General features: G+C 46.4%; 1 protein-coding gene across 4 annotated transcripts in view; it reads left to right on the top strand.

Annotated features, from left to right (window-relative positions):
• Positions 1–20,467, top strand: part of LOC138663703 (oocyte zinc finger protein XlCOF22-like) — a 70,865-nt gene that overhangs the window by 32,759 nt on the left and 17,639 nt on the right. For all 4 annotated transcript variants that reach the window (XM_069750005.1, XM_069750007.1, XM_069750008.1 and 1 more), the window contains one exon: positions 1,549–1,639. In XM_069750005.1, coding sequence (XP_069606106.1) covers positions 1,549–1,639 — 91 coding nt within the window. The remainder of the gene's footprint in view (positions 1–1,548; positions 1,640–20,467) is intronic.

The following is a 20,467-nucleotide window of genomic DNA, read 5'->3' as shown; positions in this document are numbered from 1 at the left end:
CACTGGAGTTGCAGATTTACGCTCCTACATCTATTAGTTAGATGTAGGTAGTTTTTGTATATTCTGCTGTGGATATTTTTGAAGGGTTTTAATACTGACCGCACAGAACTCTGTCCTAACCTGTCCTATTTAGCTAGAGTGGCCTCCTGTGCTAAATCCTGTTTTTCTGCCTGTGTATGTTTTTTCCTCTCTGTCTCACCGCCAATATTTGTGGGGGGCTGTCTATCCTTTGGGGATCTGCTCTGAGGCAAGATAGTATTCCTATTTCCATCTTTAGGGGTATTTAGTCCTCCGGCTGTGACGAGGTGTCTAGGTGTGTTAGGTACACTCCACGGCTACTTCTAGTTGCGGTGTTAAGTTCAGGATTGAGGTCAGTATAGTGGCCACCTTCTCCAGTGAAAGTTCTCATGCTGCTCCAAGGTCACCGGATCATAACAGAGAAGGTGTCATAAGTAGAAATGACCGAATTTCTTTGGGTCCTTGCTTATTCTGCAAGCTATAGCACTTAGGCTAGGTTCACATTGCGTTAATGCAGCCCGTTCAACACATGCGTTAAACGGGCTGTGTTAACCCAAGTGCCGACTTGCCATCGCGCTAGCACAGATAGAGCTAGCAGATGCTCTATCTGCGCTAGCGGTGACAGACCCGGAAACGCTGCAGCCCGCGTCTCAGGGTCCGTCACTCAATGACTGCACATCACTAGCGCTCACCCATTACACCTGCGTTTTACCTCGGTGTAATGCAGTCAGTCTAACGGACTGCTAAAAAGCAATCTGAACCTAGCCTTACCGAAAAAGCTCACCGACTGATCAGCTGTTCGGCTCCGCAGCTGCATATGTCGCGGCTGTGTGACAGTCACAACACATGCATGGAGAGCCCAACAAACAGGTTCTCCATTCATGTCGTGTCTGTCACACAGCCACCGTATACAATTAAGAAGAATACTTGGCACTCAACTTTGGAAGATGATTTTGTGTTTAATGCAGTCAGAAATCAAAACGTTTCGGCCTGGTTTGGCCTTCATCAGTTACAGACTGCACAGTATGGGCGTACTCTTGTCCAATTTAGTGAGTCGGACAGTGGTAAAAGGATCACTTTAAATGAGCGCTGTGGAAACTGTGACTATCAGTGTCAGAAGGTTGAACACTGCCGGCCGAGCCTGTGATAAGAGACAGTGCGTGGAAGTGTCCTGCAGCAACGTGGTATCCACTGCTAGTCAGCTGTAACACAGCCACAACACATGAAACTGTGGAGCCAAACAGCTGATCAGCCGTCGCGATCCAGGAAGCCGGGTTCCCTCTACAGCTTATTCGTAAGCGCTATAGCTTGCCGAATAAGCAGAGACCCGAAGAAATTCGCATATCTCTAGTCATGAGATCTCCCCTATGATGTGTAGATGGCTGTGAATGTCTTGTGTTTAGTCTTGTTTTATCCACTAGTATTATATGTTTTATACTTGTGTAATGAGAACGGTGGAGATGGCAGGATCAGAGCTGTTCATAGATGTAACTTCTCATCTGTCTGTGTCTTTTACAATTTTTGTTTCAGGGTGAAAATATAACCCATATTAATACTACAGAGACATACGTGAGGAGTGGTGAGCAGTGTAAAGAGGAGATTCCTACATATGACTACCCAGGTGAGTAGTAACCACTAAATACAGATAAGCTAGGGATTGTTCTCAGTGCAGAGCTATGGCTGCATTATCAGTGGTGTAGTCCGGCCATATCATAATCGCGTGATCACCAATTTGCTTCCAGACCACAGGATTCTCTTCCACCTCAAACTGTTCAAATGATTTTGAGCATTGAAAATCCTTCTATAGGACTTATAACCTGGACCATCCACCTACCCCCTGGATTTAGAAGACATTGACTTTTACCTGCCCAGATCTGTAAACTACAAAGCCAAATGACAGCGTACGTAGAATGTCCTGACAAGCTAGAAAATCACTTGAAAAATATTATGATGGGCCTCTAAGAGAAAGCAGAGGGTAATGATGCTCTTGGCTTCCTGAAATCCAGATATCTCATTGGATGAATCTACCTTCTCTATGTCTTTGTGTATGGTAGTTTGATTGTGGTGGGATTGGCCTTCCTCACCTATGTGAGTCTTTAACTGCCTGGTAGTCTTTAAAAAAGACACATGTGCAGTCTGTGATTTAATAGTATAGAAAAAAGAAAATGATTCAGTTCACCCTTGTGATGGTATTCTCACAGCCCATGAGAAATTTGATCCCAGCACGGAAACGTCTCTGCTTCACGCCAGGTACTTGTGCATGAAAATCAAGGTATCCAGCTCAGGAAATAAAATCAAAAGTCTTTATTTGGACAAATTTAAAAAGTAAGCTGCTTGACAAACCAGTGAATACTGGAGGAAGGAATGTCTTGAATAACTGGACGCGTTTCGAACACGTATAGTGCTCTTAGTCCTCAGTTTTTTATTAGTATACCCAAGTCTTTTTCCACACGTGCTGAGGCTTAGTTCTATTCCTCCAATTCTATAGATGTAATTTTGGCTTTTCTTGCCCAGATATAGAATCTTGCATTTCTCCCTGTTAAATAACCATTCTATTAGTCGCTGCCCTTTGTTCAAGCTTATCTAGATCCTTCTAAATTCTTTCTCTGTTTTCTCTAGTCTTAGCTATCCCTCCTACCCTTGTATAGTCTGCAAATTTGATAAGTTTACCTTCAGTTCCCTTTTCTAGATCATGTATAAAAATGTTGAACAACAGAGAGACCAGGACAGAACTTTGTGGTACTCTACTTAAAACACTCTTCCAATTGGATGTACAACCATTTATCACCACTCTTTGAGTTTCTCAACATAATTTTTGACCATTCATCGTTTTCATCCTGTAAAAATCCTATAGCATCTTTTACTTTTATTTTGCTCTTGACATACATACAAAATCATTTTTTATTGCTTTTGATCTCCCTTGCAAGCCTTACTTCATTATTGACTTTGGCTCTTCTAACTTTTGCCCTGCATTCCCTGCAGACAGCATTACAGGTCCTTCTCAAAAAATTAGCATATAGTGTTAAATTTCATTATTTACCATAATGTAATGATTACAATTAAACTTTCATATATTATAGATTCATTATCCACCAACTGAAATTTGTCAGGTCTTTTATTGTTTTAATACTGATGATTTTGGCATACAACTCCTGATAACCCAAAAAACCTGTCTCAATAAATTAGCATATCAAGAAAAGGTTCTCTAAACGACCTATTACCCTAATCTTCTGAATCAACTAATTAACTCTAAACACATGCAAAAGATACCTGAGGCTTTTACCCATCATGGGAAAGACTAGCGACCTGACAGATGTCAAGAAGGCCATCATTGACACCCTCAAGCAAGAGGGTAAGACCCAGAAAGAAATTTCTCAACAAATAGGCTGTTCCCAGAGTGCTGTATCAAGGCACCTCAATGGTAAGTCTGTTGGAAGGAAACAATGTGGCAGAAAACGCTGTACAACGAGAAGAGGAGACCGGACCCTGAGGAAGATTGTGGAGAAGGACCGATTCCAGACCTTGGGGAACCTGAGGAAGCAGTGGACTGAGTCTGGTGTGGAAACATCCAGAGCCACCGTGCACAGGCGTGTGCAGGAAATGGGCTACAGGTGCCGCATTCCCCAGGTAAAGCCACTTTTGAACCATAAACAGCGGCAGAGGCGCCTGACCTGGGCTACAGAGAAGCAGCACTGGACTGTTGCTAAGTGGTCCCAAGTACTTTTTTCTGATGAAAGCAAATTTTGCATGTCATTCGGAAATCAAGGTGCCAGAGTCTGGAGGAAGACTGGGGAGAAGGAAATGCCAAAATGCCTGAAGTCCAGTGTCAAGTACCCACAGTCAGTGATGGTGTGGGGTGCCATGTCAGCTGCTGGTGTTGGTCCACTGTGTTTCATCAAGGGCAGGGTCAATGCAGCTAGCTATCAGGAGATTTTGGAGCACTTCATGCTTCCATCGGCTGAAATGCTTTATGGAGATGAAGATTTCATTTTTCAGCACGACCTGGCACCTGCTCACAGTGCCAAAACCACTGGTAAATGGTTTACTGACCATGGTATTACTGTGCTCAATTGGCCTGCCAACTCTCCTGACCTGAACCCCATAGAGAATCTGTGGGATATTGTGAAGAGAAAGTTGAGAGACGCAAGACCCAACACTCTGGATGAGCTTAAGGCCGCTATTGAAGCATCCTGGGCCTCCATAACATCTCAGCAGTGTCACAGGCTGATTGCCTCCATGCCACGCCGCATTGAAGCAGTCATTTCTGCCAAAGGATTCCCGACCAAGTATTGAGTGCATAACTGAACATTATTATTTGATGTTTTTTTTGTTTGTTATTAAAAAACACTTTTATTTGATTGGATGGGTGAAATATGCTAATTTATTGAGACAGGTTTTTTGGGTTATCAGGAGTTGTATGCCAAAATCATCAGTATTAAAACAATAAAAGACCTGACAAATTTCAGTTGGTGGATAATGAATCTATAATATATGAAAGTTTAATTGTAATCATTACATTATGGTAAATAATGAAATTTAACACTATATGCTAATTTTTTGAGAAGGACCTTCTTTAGATATGTCCCCCCAGCCATTGGACCTTTCCTACCCTCTTTATGAATCCATTCATATCTGCCTTTCTGAAATCCAACCTTAGTCTGAGTCCTCACTGGTCTTCCTCCTCTTCTTCCTCTTTTAATCCAAAACTCGAAGATAGCATGATCGCTGACTCCTACATTCCCGGCCATCTTTACCTCCTCAACCATTTCCTCCTTCTTGGTAAAAATTAGGTCCAATATTGCGGATCCTTAACCCTTTGGCGACTGCCGATACGCCTTTTAACGGCGGCAGTTAAGGGTACTTATTACTCAGCACCGCTTTTTAACGGCGCTGAGAAATAAGTGTATAGCGCCTCCAGCGTTGGAAATTCTCTAGGTTCTCCGCTACCGTGTGAGGCGGAGACCCCGGAGAAAATGGTTTTTACTGACCCCAGTGTTGCGATCACCTTTATTCATGGAATAACTGCGACCGCAAAAAAATAAAGTCTGATTTCCCTTTTAATTTTGCTCTCCTCTGATGTGAACTAGCACATGAGAGGAGAGGGAAATGGGGTCCTCCGAGCCCCAACGGTACGTCCAGTGTCCTTGGACCCTCCTGTCTTCCCTCGGTCCTTGTCCCCCAGCCGCCGGTGTCTTCCGGCAAGAAAATGGAGGGCGCATGCACAGTGTCTTTGCTGAGATCTGCCGGCCGGCCCTCGCACACAATGAGAAATCCTTCCCATGTGATGGGGTCTATCACAGTGTTCAAAATAAAAAAAATAGTAAATCAAATTCTCCTTTATCACCCCCTTAGTTAGGCAAAAATAATAATAAAAAAAGTTATTTATTTCCATTTTTCTGCTAGGGTTCGGGTTGGAGCTAGGGTTAGGGTTGGGCTAAGGTTAGGGTTGGGCTAGGGTTACGTTTGGGGCTAGGGTTAGGGTTGGGCTAGGGTTGGGGCTAGAGCTAGGGTTAAGGTTTGGCTAGGGTTGGGCTTTGGTTAGGGTTGGGCATTGGTTAGGGTTGGGCTATGGTTAGGGTTGGGCTAGGGTTAGAGTTAGACTAGGGCTAGAATTGGGGGTAGGGTTAGGGTTGGGCTAGGGTTGTGGTTATGGTTGTGTTGGGTTTAGAGTTGTGGTTAGGGTTGTGCTTAGAGTTGGGGTTATGGTTTGGATAATGATTAGGGTTGAGGTTAGGGTTGTGATGGGGTTAGGGTTGTGATTTGGGTTTATGGTTGTGGTTTTGGTTTGAATTATCGTTAGGGTTGAGATTAGGGTTTGGATTGCAGTTAGAATTGGGGGGGTTCCACTGTTTAGGTACATCAGGGGTCTCCAAAAGTGACTTGGCACTCACCATTTATTGCAGCCAATTTTGCGTTCAAAAAGTCAAACTGTGCTCCCTCCCTTCTGAGCCTTGCCATGCGCCCAAACAATGGCTTTCCCCCACATCTGGGATATCTGTGTACTTAGGAGAAATTGCACAACAAATTTTGTGGTTCATTTTTTTCCCTTCGCCTCATTGGGGGACACAGGACAGTGGGTGTATGCTTCTGCCGACAGGAGGCTGACAATAAGTAAACATAAAAAAAAGTTTAGCTCCTCCTCCGTCGTATACACCCTGACACTGGCTACCAGAGAATCCAGTTCATGCTTAGTGTCTGAAGGAGGCACACCTCTGGGTCCCGGATCCTTCGGACCCTTTTTCATTTCTACATCATATAGATTGAGAGGGGCGACGGACTCTTTTGAGGGGGTTGATCTCCCCAAACCAGCAATGGGCAAGCACGTGCGAGTATCCTCCACGTATCCTTTCCCACGACGTGAGATTGCACGCCGGACTTGGCCCTGACCACCCTAAGGTATTTCAGACCATAAGCTGTACAAGTGCCCACAGATGTCCGTGTGCCCCCCCTTTTTTCTACACCTATGTTTTGGCAACGGTGATAGAGGGGTGGTGGACGTTCCTTCTCCTTATCCCAGGGCTGAAAAGGAGTTGGGGTTCCTGCACCATCATGTATTCTCCTCTCCCCTCGCTAGATTTAAAAAAAAAAAAACACGCTAGTCCTCTTCTCGCAGAGGGTTCAGCTTGCAAAAGGGGTGGAGGCTAAAAAGGGGGCTCCTGATGCAACGCTGATTGCCTTTTAGGCAGGTTCAAGCTTCCCTGAGCAGGTCTGGCGCCAGGTTAATATGCGGCGCCGCAGTCCTCCAAAGCTCCGGTCGCCGCTGCTGTTCGTCCGGCGCTTGACGGCACTGCAGCGGTCCGGTGCGGCCGGCGCCGCGGCCTTTCCAGAGGCTCCAGACTCTGGCCTAGCCTCCCGGATACACTTCCGGGTCAATCAGGCTCGGCTTCCGTCCTGGACAGACCGCGCTGTGAGGCTCCGCCCCCTCCGGTGCGTCTTCCGGTCCTCCCCTCCTCTCCTCACTGGGGCAAATAGAGGCCCCTGCTTCGGCCTGCTACAGGCCGCATCGGCGCTGCAATCCAAGCGGTTCCGCCCCCTGAGGGCAGCTGAAGATATAGGTGGCACATCTTTTGGCGTCCAGTTCCACATGGTATGCGGGGGACACAGGACTGGGGTAAGTGCTTCTCCCTCCAGCCTGACAGCAGAAGCATTATTTTTTTCCCAGTCTAAGGCCCTGGGTAGAGCATTTATGGAACGCTATGTCTAGAAGGGTCAAGTCTCACACGGCCCTATATACTGTTTGTGTAGCCTGTCGTTCTGCCTTCCCGCATGCCCAGAGCAATCGTCTCTGTGAGGCCTGTGATTCCGAACGCGCTCAGGAGCCCCCCCCCCCCCACCTGCTCGTTCCCTTTGCAATCTCCCCGGCTGTTACTCCTGCCTCTCAGGCAGAGACTGGGGTGGTTCCACCGGAATGGGTCACGTCATTATCGCAATCCATGGCATCCCTAACTAAAGCAATCGAGTCCCTTAAGACCCCGGCTGGAGTCAGGGACAGCAGTTCATCTGTCTTAGAGAGAGCTTCGGATTCTCAGTGGCCTCCGGCTTGCAGGGGCCGCGCTCACACTGGGCAGACGCGGGGGAAGCGAAATCCCACAGCGTCTCCCGGGCCATCAGGTGCATCAGCATCCTGGAGTTCCGTCTCTCGCTCTCCTTCCCCAGCAGAAAGCAGGGAACTCTGTTCAGACTATGAGTCAGAGGGGTCCCTTAATTTAGAGACTCCTGGGTTTCAGGAGTCAGTAGATAGCCTGATTGAGGCTGTCAATCAGACCCTGGGAATAGAAGACGAACTTGTCTTACCATCGGATCACAAGGTTTCTTTTAAGCGGGCCAGACTATCTCAGTGTTTTCCTCTCACCCCGAGTTTGAGGACCTGGTTCAGTGAAACCGGGAGCACCCGGACAAACGTTTTTCAGGGCAGAAGGCCTTGAAAGCAGGATACCCTTTTTCTCCTGAGCTACGTAGTAGATGGGCGGAATCTCCTTCGGTAGATCCGCCGGTGTCCCGCTTAGCCTCTAACACTTCGTTATCCCTTCCCAACGGCTCTTCTATTAAGGATCCCACAGATCGTCTTATAGAAAGTTTGGCTCGTTCCATTTTTGAATCTTCAAGTTCAGCCCTTTTTCCCTCTTTTGCGGCAACTTGGGTTGCTAAAGCCATGATGTCTTGGTCAGAATCTTTGACAAAGGCTCTTCAAGAGAGAGACTTACCAGCGGAGTTGACAGAAATGTCAAGTAAGATAACCCTTGTTGGGAGCTATCTGATTAATGCATCCTTAGCTGCGGTAGACTGTGCTGCTTCTGCAGCAGCAAAGGCAATTGCCATTAGAAGGGCTCTCTGGTTAAGAACTTGGCGGGCAGACTCTACCTCTAAGAAATCTCTTACAACCCTCCCGTATCAGGGGGGTCGCTTATTCGGAGAGAACCTGGATCAGCTTATTTCTGATACCACAGGAGGGAAAAGCAATTTTCTCCCACAGCAGAGAACTAGACAGCCTTTTCATCGCCAATTTCAGGCTCATTTCAAACCCTTTCGCAATACCAGATGGACCCCAGCGTCGGGTTCCGCAACGCAGGTTCGACCCAATCTGGACCGAGACAGTCGGGTCTCCTATAGAGCCAACCCAGGGGGAAGAATACGTTCCCAGCCGCCTATATCCAGGGGGTCCGACAGAGTAGGCGGGCGCCTACTTTTGTTTCACCAGGCCTGGCTCCATTCAATTCACAACAAGTGGGTGGGAGAGCTCGTGTCTTCAGGGTACAAGATAGACCTGGTTTGTCAACCTCCACACTGGTTCTTCCCATCCTGTCTTCCCAGGTCCGAGTCCAGGCGTCAAGCCCTTTTTAATTCTATAGAGTCCCTTCATCTCCGCGGGGTCATCATTCCTGTTCCAAGGGAGGAGAGATTTCAGGGGTTCTATTCCAATCTATTTGTAGTACCCAAAAAGGACGGATCAGTAAGGCCCATTCTGGATCTGAAACGCTTAAACAGGTTTGTCAACATTCGTCACTTTCGGATGGAATCTCTCCGGTTAGTCATTGTGTCGATGGAAAAGGGGGAGTTCTTGGCCTCGATAGACATTCAGGATGCTTAACTGCATATTCCCATATTTCCTTCCCATCATAGATTTCTCCTGTTTGCCATAAACAACTTACACTTCCAGTTCATGGCTTTACCCCCAGGGTGTTCACAAAGGTCATGTCAACTGTGGTGTCCATTCTGCACTCCCGAGGCATAGTAGTCTTGCCATATTTAGACAACCTTCTCATCAAAGGGCCGACCTTTCAGGCCTGCGAGGAGAATGTCAGCATTTCTCTAGACACTTTCTCGTCTAGGTTGGCTAGTGAATTTAAAGAAGTCATCCCTGGTACCATCCCGGAAAATCTCTTTTCTAGGGATAATTTTCGACACCTCTCAAGCCCTCTCGATCCTGCCCCAGAACAAGGTCCTAGCCCTTCGGCGAGAGGTGAGGAACCTTCGGCAACCATACTTTCATACAATCCGGTCCTGCATGAGGGTCTTAGGAAGGATGGTTGCAACAATAGAAGCCGTATCATTTGCACAGCTTCATCTTCGGCCTCTCCAGCATGCACTTTTAGCAGCATGGGACAAAAATCCATTCTCCCTCAACCTCAGGTTCCGGTTGTCAACCCAGGTCAGACAGGCTCTTTCATGGTGGTTAAACAGCCCCTACTAAAGGGGAAACCCTTTCCTCCAACCAATTGGCTAGTGGTTACAACGGATGCCAGTCTGCTAGGTTGGGGAGCGGTGTTCTTTCACCACACTGCTCAGGGGCGCTGGTCCCCCCGGGAGTCAGGTCTTCCTATCAATCTCTTGGAGATTCAGGCAGTTCGACTGGCTTTGCAGCATTTCCATCATCTTCTGGCGGGTCCTTGTCCGGGTCCTTGTCCGGATTCAATCAGACAATGCCACAGCTGTGGCATACATAAATCAGGGGGCACCCACAGCAAGGCGGCCATGCAGGAAGTAAAGCAAATTCTGTACTGGGCCAAGAGGAATCACTCAGTGATTTAGGCAGTCCACATTCCAGGCGATGAGAACTGGGCGGCGGACTTCCTCAGTCAGCAGGGCCTGGTGTTCGGGGAATGGTCTCTCCATCCCGAGGTATTTCAGCAAATATGCCATCAATGGTGGACTCCGGACGTGGATCTAATGGCGTCCGGGAGGAATGCCAAGATACCCAGATTTGTCGCCCAGTATCGAGATCCACAGGCAATCGCCGGGGATGCGCTAGTTCTGACCTGGAACCAGTTTCATCTCCCATATCTGTTTCCCCCTCTGGCACTGCTCCCGAAAGTAATCAAGAAGATCAAGTCAGAGAGAGTGCCTGCTATTCTTTTTGCCCGTGGCGGTCGTGGTACGCGGACCTAGTACAGCTTGTCTCCGGTGCTCTGTGGCGGCTCCCCGACCGTCCAGATCTTTTATCTTAAGGGCCGATTTACCACCAGAACTCAGGGGTCCTGCGTTTGACGGCCTGGCCGTTGAATCTTGGGTGTTAACTCAGGCCAGGATCTCCCAAGAGGTGGCTGATGCCATGATGAGTGCCCGAAAAACCCTTTCGGCTCGGATTTATTATCATACTTGGAAGGTTTTTCTTTCATGGTGCAGAGAGCGCGGGCTGCCTCCTCTGCGTTTTTCCGTTCCAAATATTCTTGCCTTTCTCCAGGCAGGCTTGGATTCAGGGCTGGCTCCAAGGACTCTTAAATGGCAGACTTCAGCCTTGTCGATCCTTTTTCAATGCAGGATTGCTACTAACCAACAGGTGAGGACCTTTTTTCAGGGAGTCGCTCATAAGGTCCCTCCTTATAAAACTCCTTTGGAAGCTTAGGACCTTAATTTGGTCTTAAGGGCTTTACAGGAAATTCCTTTCGAGCCTCTTCAGGATATTTCCTTAACTTTCCTTTCCTGGAAGGTCGTATTCTTAGTGGCCATAACTTCCATAAGGCGGGCATCAGAGCTGGCACCCCTTTCCTGTCGTGTTCCTTTTTTACGGTTCCATCAGGATAAGGTGGTTCTCAGACCAGCGCCCTCCTTTTTGCCGAAGGTTGTTTCCTCGTTCCACATTAATGAGGATATAGTTGTTCCCTCTTTTTGTCCGGCACCGACGCACTGTGTGGAAAAAGCTCTCCATACATTGGACCTAGTGAGAGCGCTGAGGAGGTACATTTCTCGAACAGCTCCTTTTCTACAGACGGATGCTCTGTTTGTCCTCCCAGAGGGTTGCAGGAAGGGATTCGCTGCCTCAAAATTTACCTTGGCCAGGTGGATACGTTCAGCTATTCAGGAGGCCTACCGCGCCAAAGGCATGACGGTCCCGGCTGGAATCAAGGCTCACTCCACTAGAGCAGTGGGGGCTTCCTGGGCGATTCGGCACCAGGCCTCAGCAGAACAGGTTTGCAGAGCTGCGACTTGGTCTAGTCTGCATATCTTTGCCAATCATTACAATGTCCACTCCCAGATCTCTGCAGATGCAGGTCTGGGTAGAAGGATTCTTCAGGCAGCAGTAACGCACTTATAACGACAGCTGCTTGGATAATTATAACCGGTGAGTTAATTCCCCACCCAGGGACTGCTTTAGGACATCCCACTGTCCTGTGTCCCCCAATGAGGCGAAGGAGAAATAGGGATTTTTGTGTTACTCACCATAAAATCCTTTTCTCCGAGACGCTCATTGGGGGACACAGCTCCCTCCCTGGTAGCCGGATGGCTGCTTTTGTTGTATCTGAATTTATCAGTCTGTAGGTCTTTTCTAGACATAAGTTTTCTGTATTTATGCTGTTATATTATTTCTCGTTTTTTGTTCTCCTACTGCTTTTGCACCAAACTGGATTCTCTGGTAACCAGTGTCAGGGTGTATACGACGGAGGAGGAGCTACACTTTTTTTATGTTTACTTAGTGTCAGCCTCCTGGCGGCAGAAGCATACACCCACTGTCCTGTGTCCCCCAATGAGCGTCTCGGAGAAAAGGATTTTACGGTGAGTAACACAAAAATCCCCATTTCTTGCTGATACCCTTGTGAAAATTTAAAAAAAATTTGGTTTCAAGGTAAATTTTATGTAAAAAAAGGAAAATGTTCATGACTCATGAGAGCTTACAATCTACAATGAGGTGGGAGGAGACAAAGTACAGGGGCTTATGTACAATGATGGTCCAGCCATCGTTAGGGAGTGGGGGTTAGATAAAGGCTGCATGAGCTAGTCACCAGCCAGTATTTATGGTGCTATTGGGTGCAGTGGAGTTTGATGAAGGGTTATTCTCAGATAGTGAATGTGCTACACACACACACTTCGCACTGTGGAGAGCTTTGTGGGTGAGAACAAGCCGTTTGAATTGGATCCTATAATGACTGAGCAGCCAGTGGAATGACGCGTCCGAGTACCGATTAGCCAGATGGACGACCTTGGCTTCTGCATTAAGGATGGACTGGAGAGGGGAAAGTCGAGTGAGGGGGAGGCCAATTAATAGAGCATTACAGTAGTCCAGGCGGGAGTGGATCAGGGCAACCGTGAGGGTCTTTGTTGCTTCCATGGTAAGAATGGACACAAGAGCGAGCAAGAGATTGTATATGGGAGGTGAAGGAAAGATTGGCGTCAAGCATAACACCCAGACAGCGCGCCTGCTGCATTATTATGGTGCTACCCACGTAGAAGGAGATGTCAGATTTAGGGAGGTTAGTGGATGACGGGAGTAGAAGTTCAGTTTTGGAAAGGTTTAGTTTCAGATAGAGAGCGGACATGATGTTGACTGCAGCCAAACAGTCACTGGTGTTTTGTAATACAGCAGCGGTAAGGTCAGGGGATGACATGTATACTTGTGTGTCATCAGCATAAAGATGGTACTGAATGCCAAATCTGGTGATGGTCCATCCAATTGGGGCCGTGTCGAGAGAGAAGAGAAGGCAAAGTGGAGCCATCGAACGATACACTGAAGGAGCCGTCAGAAAGATAGGAAGAGAACTAGGAGAGAGCAGTGTCCTTTATGCCTATTGACTGGAACATAGAGAGTAGGAGATGGTGGTCAACAGTGTCGAAAGCTGCAGAGAGGTCGAGAAGAATGAGCAGAGAGTGGTCACCATTACATTTTGCTGTCAGAAGGTCATTAGTCACTTTGAGTGCGGTTTCTGTAGAATGTTGGGGGGTGGAAGCCAGATTGTGATGGATCTAGGAGAGAGAGAGTGGAAAGGTAATGGGTAAGGTGGGAGTAGACCAGGCGCTCCAAGTGTTTAGAGACGAATGGGAGGTTGGAGAATGGTCAGTAGTCGTTGGTGCAGGATGGGTCAAGAAAGGTGTTTTTTTTTTTTTTAAATGGAGTAATGATAAAGTGTTTGAAGTTGAAGGAGGAGGGGAAAATACCAGAAGAGAAGGAGAGATTGAAGATTGTAGTTAGGTGAGCAGTGACTAGAGATGAGCGAATATCTTCGGCGGCCTCCTTATTTGGCAAGCTATATTTCTTACCGAAGAAGCTGCAGTGGGAACCCGGATGCCTGTAGCACTCAGATAATCAGGTGTCCGGTGTCACAGCTGCATGTGTCGCGGCTGTGTCACAACACATGCATGGAGAGCCTGAGTGTTGTGACTGTCACGCAGACGCAACACATGCAGCTGCGGCGCTGGACACCTGATCATTGGAGCGCTCCAGGCATCCGGGTTCCCGGTGCAGCTTCTTCGGTAAGCGCTTTAGCTTGCCGAATTAGGAGTCAGCTTAAGATATTCACTCATCTCTACTAGTGATGACAGGAGAGAGAGCCTGGAGGACATGTGATGGAATGGGGTCAGTAGTGCATGTAGTCAGATGAGAGAAGAGAGGAGCCTGGAGACTTCTTCTGTGATTGGATCAATTGTGGAGAGTGGGCCAGAGGAGATGTGGAGAGGGACTGGAGTTGTGGCTATTGGTGTCTGTGATATTCTCTATTTTCTCTATAAAGTTGGAGGCCAGGTCATGAGGACAGATATCTGTGATAGGGACCTCTGTTTTTGGACTGAGGAGGGAGTGAAAGGTGTCAAAAAGTTTTTTGGGTTTGTTAGTGAGGAGATCAGGGTGGTGAAGTAGGTCTGTTTGTCGAAATGAAGGGCAGAGTTATAGGTTCTCAGCATAAGTTTGTAGTGGATGAAGTTTTCTGGTGTGAGTTTTCCTTCATAAGCGTTCAGCATTCCTAGAACATCACTGGAGAAATCGAGTTTGCAATGTGAACCAGGGCTGTTTTACTCTGTTTGGAAGTTCTAAGGGTGAAGGGCGCTACTTGGTCCGGGGTGCTTCTGAGAGTGTCTTAGTGGCTGAACACAGCCTGTGCCTTCCAAAGCTTCTGTTTCCAACGTCTCCTCCATTATCAGCGCTGCCTGCAGAATGACTAAGGTTGCTTATTGTGACAGAAGCAGACGTCACAGGAGCAGATCCCAGATGAAATGAGACACACCATTTCAAAATCCCTTATATGACAAAATGGCAGAAAACCAGAGCAGTAGAAATCTCTACAAAGAGACTCCATTTTGGAAATTATAACCATCAGTGAATTAATCTATAGGAATAGTGACTATTTTGATTCCACAGCCATTTTCTGGAAATTAGTATGCAGTGGATGTTGGAGAGTGAAAATTGCACATTTGCCATTTTATTACCCAACACATAATGCCCAGATTGTGCTCCCAGGAGAAACACACATTGTAAAATAAAGTGGGTTCTTATTATAGTAATGCCAAATACATGAATGCTAAATGAGGTTTGGGCACACTCCAAGGCTCAGAAGCGAGGTGGAGATTTGACTTTAAGAGAACAGATATTGCTGGATTGGCTTATGGAAGCCATGTTACTTTTCAAGAGCCTTTGAGAAACTAATAATTTGGAAACCTCTGTTTTTCACTGACAAATGATGGACCTGAGTGAGCAGTATAGGACTGGGGTGCCAAGGGTCCACCAATAACCTACTCCGGGCCCCACTTTTCAACTACATTCAAATGTGACATTATTCTCAATTGCAAATTTATATTACAATGAACTGGGTAGATTGTTAAATGAATAAAGTTCTGCCTTTGTCTGTACCTAACCCCTTTCTGACCAACTCAGAGGAGGAAGGTAACTTAGGCAAGGGTACCAGATGAACCATCTTAGAAAAGCGGTCACACACAACCCAGATGACGGACATTTTTTGAGAGACAGGGAGATCCGAAATAAAGTCCATGGAAATGTGCGTCCAAGGCCTCTTCGGGATAGGCAAAGGTGACAACAATCCACTGGCCCGAGAACAGCAAGGCTTAGCCCGAGCGCAAACTTCACAAGACTGCACAAAAGAACGCACATCCCTCGACAAGGAAGGCCACCAAAAAGACCTGGCCACCAAGTCTCTAGTACCAAATATTCCAGGATGACCTGCCAACGCAGAAGAATGGACCTCGGAGATGACTCTACTGGTCCAATTATCCGGAACAAACAGTCTTTCAGGCGGACAACGATCAGGTTTATCCGCCTGAAACTCCTGCAAAGCACGTCGCAAGTCTGGGGAGACAGCCGACAAAATCACCCCATCCCTAAGGATACCAGTGGGCTCAGAATTTCCAGGGGAGTCAGGCACAAAACTCCTAGAAAGAGCATCCGCCTTCACATTCTTTGAACCTGGCAGGTATGAAACCACAAAATCGAAACGGGAGAAAAACAGTGACCAACGAGCCTGCCTAGGATTCAGACGCTTGGCAGACTCAAGGTAAATCAGATTTTTGTGATCAGTCAAGACCACCACACGATGTCTAGCACCCTCAAGCCAATGACGCCACTCCTCAAATGCCCATTTCATGGCCAAAAGCTCCCGATTACCAACATCATAATTCCGCTCAGTGGGCGAAAACTTTCTAGAAAAGAACGCACATGGCTTCATCACTGAGCAATCGGAGCTTCTCTGTGACAAAACCGCCCCCGCTCCAATCTCGGAAGCATCAACCTCAACCTGAAAAGGAAGCGAAACATCTGGCTGACGCAACACAGGAGCAGAAGAAAACCGGCACTTAAGTTCCTGAAAGGCCTCCACAGCCGCAGGAGACCAATCAGCAACATCAGCACCCTTCTTAGTCAAATCCGTCAAAGGCTTAACAACACTAGAAAAATTAGTTATGAAACGACGATAAAAATTAGCAAAGCCCAAGAACTTCTGTAGACTCTTAAGAGATGTAGGCTGCGTCCAGTCACAAATAGCCTGAACCTTGACGGGATCCATCTCAATAGTAGAAGGGGAAAAAATATACCCCAAAAAAAGAAATCTTCTGGACTCCAAAGAGACACTTTGAACCTTTTACAAACAAAGAATTGGCCCGCAGGACCTGAAACACCTTCCTGACCTGCTGAACATGGGACTCCCAGTCATCCGAAAAAACCAAAACATCATCCAAATACACAATCATAAATTTATCCAGATATTCACGGAAAATATCGTGCATAAAGGACTGGAAGACAGAAGGAGCATTAGAAAGTCCAAAAGGCATCACCAAATACTCAAAATGGCCCTCAGGCGTATTAAATACGGTTTTCCACTCATCACCCTGCTTTATCCGCACAAGATTATACGCACCCCGAAGATCAATCTTAGTGAACCACTTAGCCCCCTTAATGCGAGCGAACAAATCAGTCAACAATGGCAAAGGATACTGATATTTAACTGTAATCTTATTCAAAAGACGGTAATCTATACAAGGCCTCAAAGAACCATCTTTTTTGGCCACAAAAAAAAAAACCTGCTCCCAAAGGGGACGAAGATGGACGGATATGTCCCTTTTCCAAGGACTCCTTAACATAATCCCGCATAGCAGTATGCTCTGGCACTGACAGATTGAACAAACGACCTTTAGGAAATTTACTGCCAGGAATCAAATCTATAGCACAATCGCAATCCCTGTGAGGAGGAAGCGAATTGAGCTTAGGCTCCTCAAAAACATCCCGATAATCAGACAAAAATACCGGAACCTCAGAAGGAGTAGATGAAGCGATAGAAATCGGAGGTGCATCATCATGAACCCCCTGACATCCCCAGCTTAACACAGACATCGTTTTCCAGTCCAAGACTGGGTTATGAGTTTGTAACCATGGCAGACCAAGCACTAAGACATCATGTAAATTATACAGTACCAGGAAGCGAATCACCTCCTGATGAACGGGAGTCATACGCATGGTCACTTGTGTCCAGTACTGAGGTTTATTCATAGCCAAAGGTGTAGAGTCAATTCCTTTCAAAGGAATAGGGACTTCCAGAGGCTCCAGACTAAACCCACAGCGGTTGGCAAATGACCAATCCATAAGACTCAGGGCAGCGCCTGAATCCACATAGGCATCGACGGAAATGGCTGATAATGAACAAATCAGAGTCACAGACAGAATGAACTTAGACTGTAAAGTACTAATGGCAACAGACTTATCAACCTTTTTTGTGCGTTTAGAGCATGCTGATATAACATGAGCTGAATCACCACAATAAAAACACAACCCATTTTTCCGCCTATAGTTTTGCCGTTCACTTCTGGACTGAATTCTATCACATTGCATTGTCTCAGGTGCCTGTTCAGAAGACACCGCCAAATGGTGCACAGGTTTGCGCTCCCGTAAACGCCGATCAATCTGAATAGCCATAGTCATAGACTCATTCAGACCTGTAGGCGCAGGGAACCCCACCATGACATCTTTAATGGCCTCAGAAAGGCCATCTCTGAATCTTGCAGCCAGGGCGCACTCATTCCACTGAGTAAGCACCGTCCATTTCCGAAATTTCTGACAATATATTTCTGCTTCATCTTGCCCCTGAGAGAGAGCCAATAAAGCTTTTTCAGCCTGAATCTCTAGGTTAGGTTCCTCATAGAGCAAACCCAATGCCAGAAAAAACGCATCCACATTGAGCAACGCAGGATCCCTTGGTGCCAATGCAAATGCCCAATTCTGAGGGTCACCCCGCAGGAAAGATATAACAATCTTGACTTGCTGAGCAGGGTCTCCAGAAGAGCGAGATTTCAAAGAAAGAAACAACTTGCAATTGTTCCTAAAATTCAGAAAACTAGATCTATCTCCAGAAAAAAACTCTGGGATAGGAATTCTAGGTTCAGACATAGGAGCATGTACAACAAAATCTTGTATATTTTGAACCTTAGCAGCAAGATTATTCAGGCTGGAAGCCAAACTCTGGACGTCCATAATAAACAGCTGAGGTCAGAGCCATTCAAGGATTAAGAGGAGGTAAGACGCAGCCAGGCTGCAATTAAGGCTATGCAGCAAACTCTGAGGGGAAAAAAAAACTTCCTCAGACTACTTTTCCTCCTACTTCAGCCAATACGATTACCACTGTCTGGCCGGCTATACTGTCATGATCCCAATGGCAGGGGATCACAAAAGGACAAGCACAAAAAACAAAACAAGCTCTAGGGTGATGGAAACTGAGCTGACCGTGATCCTGAACCTCAACACACAACTAGCTGTAGCCGGGGAACATGCCTACGATGATTCCTAGACGTCTCGCGCCAGCCGAAGAACTAACTTTCCCTATTAGAAGAAACACAGACCTCTCTTGCCTCCAGAGAAACACCCCACAGAAATAGCAGTCCCCCACATGTAATGACGATGAAATGAGAGGAAAGCACATACGTAGTTATGAAAACAGATTCAGCAAAATGAGGCCCGCTAAAGCTAGATAGCAGAGGATACAAAAGTGAACTGCGCGGTCAGCGAAAAACCCTACAAAAAACCATCCTGAAATTACTTGAACTCATGTTCCAACTCATGGAACATGAGGAGTAATATCAGCCCACTAGAGCAACCAGCAAAAAGGAATCACATATCTGCAAGCTGGACTAAGACAAAAATTAAGCAAAACGTGGAACAGGAAAATCAAAAACTTAGCTTGTCCTGAAGAATACAGAAGCGGGAAGCAGAGGTAACAAGACACACTGATTACATTGATAGCCGGCGAGGAAATGACAAGAAAGCCAGGTTAAATAGGAAACTCCCATATCCTGATAGAACAGGTGGACACCAGAGACCGCAGAGAACACAAGTCACCCAGTACCATCTGTAACCACCAGAGGGAGCCCAAAAACAGAATCCACAACACATCTCCTCCTGTATATAGTATATACCTGTGTCATCTCCCCTGTATATAGTATATATCTGAGTGTCATCTCCTCCTGCATATAGTATATACCTGCATGTCATCTTCTATATATAGCATATACCTGTATGTCATCTCCTCCTGTATATAGTATATACCTGTGTGTCATCTCCCCTGTATACAGTATATATCTGAGTGTCATCTCCTCCTGCATATAGTATATACCTGCATGTCATCTTCTATATATAGCATATACCTGTATGTCATCTCCTCCTGTATATAGTATATACCTGTATGTCATCTCCTCCTCTATATAGTATATACCTGTGTCATCTCTCCTGTATATAGTATATATCTGTGTGTCATCTCCCCTGTATATAGTATATACCTGTGTGTCATCTCCTCCTGTATTAGACCTCGTTCACACGTTATTTGCTCAGTATTTTTACCTCAGTATTTGTAAGCTAAATTGGCAGCCTGATAAATCCCCAGCCAACAGGAAGCCCTCCCCCTGGCAGTATATATTAGCTCACACATACACATAATAGACAGGTCATGTGACTGACAGCTGCCGTATTTCCTATATGGTGCAATTGTTGTAGTTTGTCTGCTTATTAATCAGATTTTTATTTTTGAAGGATAAGACCAGACTTGTGTGTGTTTTAGGGCGAGTTTCGTTTGTCAAGTTGTGTGTGTTGAGTTGCGTGTGGCGACATGCATGTAGCGACTTTTGTGAGATGAGTTTTGTGTAGCAACATGCGTGTAGCAACTTTTTGTGTGTCGAGTTACATGTGACAGGTTAGTGTAGCAAGTTGTGTGCAGCAAGTTTTGCGCATGGCGAGTTTTGCGAGTATTATGTGTGGTGCCTTTTGAGTATGTGCAAGTTTTGTGTGAGGCAACTTTTGCATGTGTTGCAACTTTTGTGCATGTGGCAATTTTTCCGCGTGTGCAAGTTTTGCGTGTGGCGAGTTTTTCATGAGGAGAATTTTGCACTTGTGGCGAGTTTTGCAAGAGCCTAGTTTTTGCATGTGGCGAGTTCTGCGCGTGGCGAGTTTTGAGTGGCGACTTTTGTGTTTTGACTTTTATGTGGCGAGGTTGGTGTATTTGTGGTGAAATGTGTGCTGAGGGTAATATGTGTTCAAGCACGTGGTAGTGTGTGGCGCATTTTGTGTGTGTTCATATCCCCGTGTGTGGTGAGTATCCCATGTCGAGGCCCCACCTTAGCAACTGTACGGTATATACTCTTTGGCGCCATCGCTCTCATTCTTTAAGTCCCCCTTGTTCACATCTGGCAGCTGTCAATTTGCCTCCTACACTTTTCCTTTCATTTTTTCCCATTATGTAGATAGCGGCAAAATTGTTTG

This window comes from Ranitomeya imitator, chromosome 2, assembly GCF_032444005.1.
Source record: "Ranitomeya imitator isolate aRanImi1 chromosome 2, aRanImi1.pri, whole genome shotgun sequence".
Classification (NCBI taxonomy): domain Eukaryota; kingdom Metazoa; phylum Chordata; class Amphibia; order Anura; family Dendrobatidae; genus Ranitomeya; species Ranitomeya imitator.
This window is presented reverse-complemented; position numbering and strand designations above follow the sequence as displayed.